This window comes from Achroia grisella, unplaced genomic scaffold (genome assembly GCF_030625045.1).
Source record: "Achroia grisella isolate CSIRO2021 unplaced genomic scaffold, CSIRO_AGI_Agris_v1 utg16252, whole genome shotgun sequence".
Classification (NCBI taxonomy): Eukaryota; Metazoa; Arthropoda; class Insecta; order Lepidoptera; family Pyralidae; genus Achroia; species Achroia grisella.
The window spans coordinates 278,801-280,980 of NW_026712664.1; the positions used below are offsets into that span (position 1 = coordinate 278,801).

Here is a 2,180-nt window from a genome sequence, read left to right on the forward strand (position 1 = left end):
ATTTAACAAAACTACGTATAAAAGACAATAATATCTGTGAATGTCGAGAAGATGTGGGTGATCTAAATCATGTTGTGTTTTCCTGCTCCTCTTACGATCGTTCTTCATTTATAGAGACACTCATCTCATTAGAAATTCCTTTTCCTTCATCCATTGTATGCCTATTAGCTCATCCTAGTCCTATAATTTATAAATCTCTTGCGTCTTTTATTTCCCATAACAACATTAAACTTTAAAACCCATGATCACTAATTCCGAGTATATTCAAAAATGAACCCGTTCCTTTCCATTATCCCGTCTCGTTTCCTGTTTTTAGTGGCATAATAGGAAACACTAGCCTCTTGCCAAAGAAAAAAAAAAAAAAGTATGGAATCACTTAATTGAAATTGGATTTTGAGCACTTAATAACTAGTTAAGAATAATAAAAATGGTACCTTTGAGAGGTCAAACTGTTATAATATTTAAAAAGGTATCCCGGATTGAGTGAAGGAATAAGAAAAAAAATATGTTTCAAAATTAATTAATGTTCGGGGTAAGTTAACATAAGTTGACAAACTTACAGGAAAGTAATTTAATGTTATTTTTAATTATTATTATTATTATATTGAATTAATAATGAAACGTATTTATGGAAATTTTGACTAAACTATAATCATGAAATGTTTAACTCCAAGGTTTAACAAGACAGAAAAATACCATTGAATGTCACTTTGACAATGACTTTTCTATGTTTACATTTTTGATCTTTAATTTCAACTTGGGCTATATATTTCCTATAACCCTCTTGAGTAGTATATTCTTTGCTATAACCTCTTGATTGAGTAGTATATATATATATATATATATATTATTTGCTTAAAACTTTGCGGTTGGAAGCTATATAAGAACTCTTTACATAATAACTTTGCGGTTGGAAGCTATATAAGAACTCTTTACATAATAACTTGTATAAATAATGTTTAAATATTTACAACTCTCCTCAATGAATATAAAAAAATACTGTACTATCATTTATATATAGCTTTAGACCAGTATTGATATTAAAATGTCTTTAATTAAAAGAGTAAGAGTTATAAATTCAAAATGTTTTACATTAATACCAATTACAAAGTCATCAATTAGAAAACGAAGCAGTTTATGCCTATGGGTGAGGTTACAACTTCATAGTCCGTAAATTCATGACACAACGTAGGATTTCTGTTTAGTCTAAATATTAAATTGTACTTATATTTACAGCAACAGGATATATCTACAGAAATTAAACTAAAAATTGAAAGACACTGGTCTAAGATTGTATTTAATAATAATAATAATGATGTACACAATTGTTATTACATATTACCAATGTTCCCCTATCCATCTGGAAATTTGCACATGGGACATGTAAGAGTTTATTCAATATCAGATACAATTGCTAGATTTTATGCACTGAATGGTAAAAATGTTATTCATCCGATTGGTTGGGATGCTTTTGGTTTACCAGCTGAAAATGCAGCCATAGAACGTAATATTGCACCTCATAAGTGGACAAATGCAAATATCAATTCAATGAGGAAACAACTGCTGCAATTAGGCTTAAATTTTGATTGGAGTCGAGAAATATCCACATGTGAGCCTCAGTACTATAAATGGACACAATACATATTTTTGAAATTATTTGAAAAGGGACTGGCATACCAAAGTAAGGTTGGTATAATAATAATACATTCTCACAATATAAATGTAACTCCAGAAGGTGTAGTGAGAGCCTCTGTATATTGTTAATAATGTGTAGAACACTAAGAATATTAATATTTCTCGAATTAATTTTTAATCCATAATGGTAAAATAGTTAGTCAGAAATTGATATAGGTTTACATATTGACATCTATATGTTGTATCATCATGAGTCCTGACATTGCCAATTTTTGTAATTATCATTTAATTGCACATATTTTTATCAAAACTTTTTATTGTATTTGTAAAATATAATTAAGATATAAGTACTTTTAAATACTTTTTTCAGATAAAATTCTATTTTAATTTTTTTTTACAACTTTGTTCTTACACATTTTTATACTTATAGCATACTAATTGTGTCTCATCATTTTAATCATATTATATACCATTATTTAAAGCCTTCAGACACTCTAATTTTATTTATATATACTTAAGATTACTAATAATATACTTATGTATAT

The 2,180-nt window shown here is 27.4% G+C and overlaps 1 protein-coding gene across 1 annotated transcript; it reads left to right on the forward strand.

Moving 5' to 3' along the window:
* Positions 1–908: 908 nt before the first annotated feature.
* On the forward strand, positions 909–1,686 carry LOC131841381 (leucine--tRNA ligase-like; the record flags this gene model as incomplete). Its single annotated transcript, XM_059189696.1, has 2 exons — positions 909–1,147; positions 1,237–1,686. Coding segments are annotated over exons 1-2 (552 nt in total), but the record flags the coding sequence as incomplete, so codon positions are not given.
* Between the last annotated feature and the right edge of the window lie 494 nt (positions 1,687–2,180).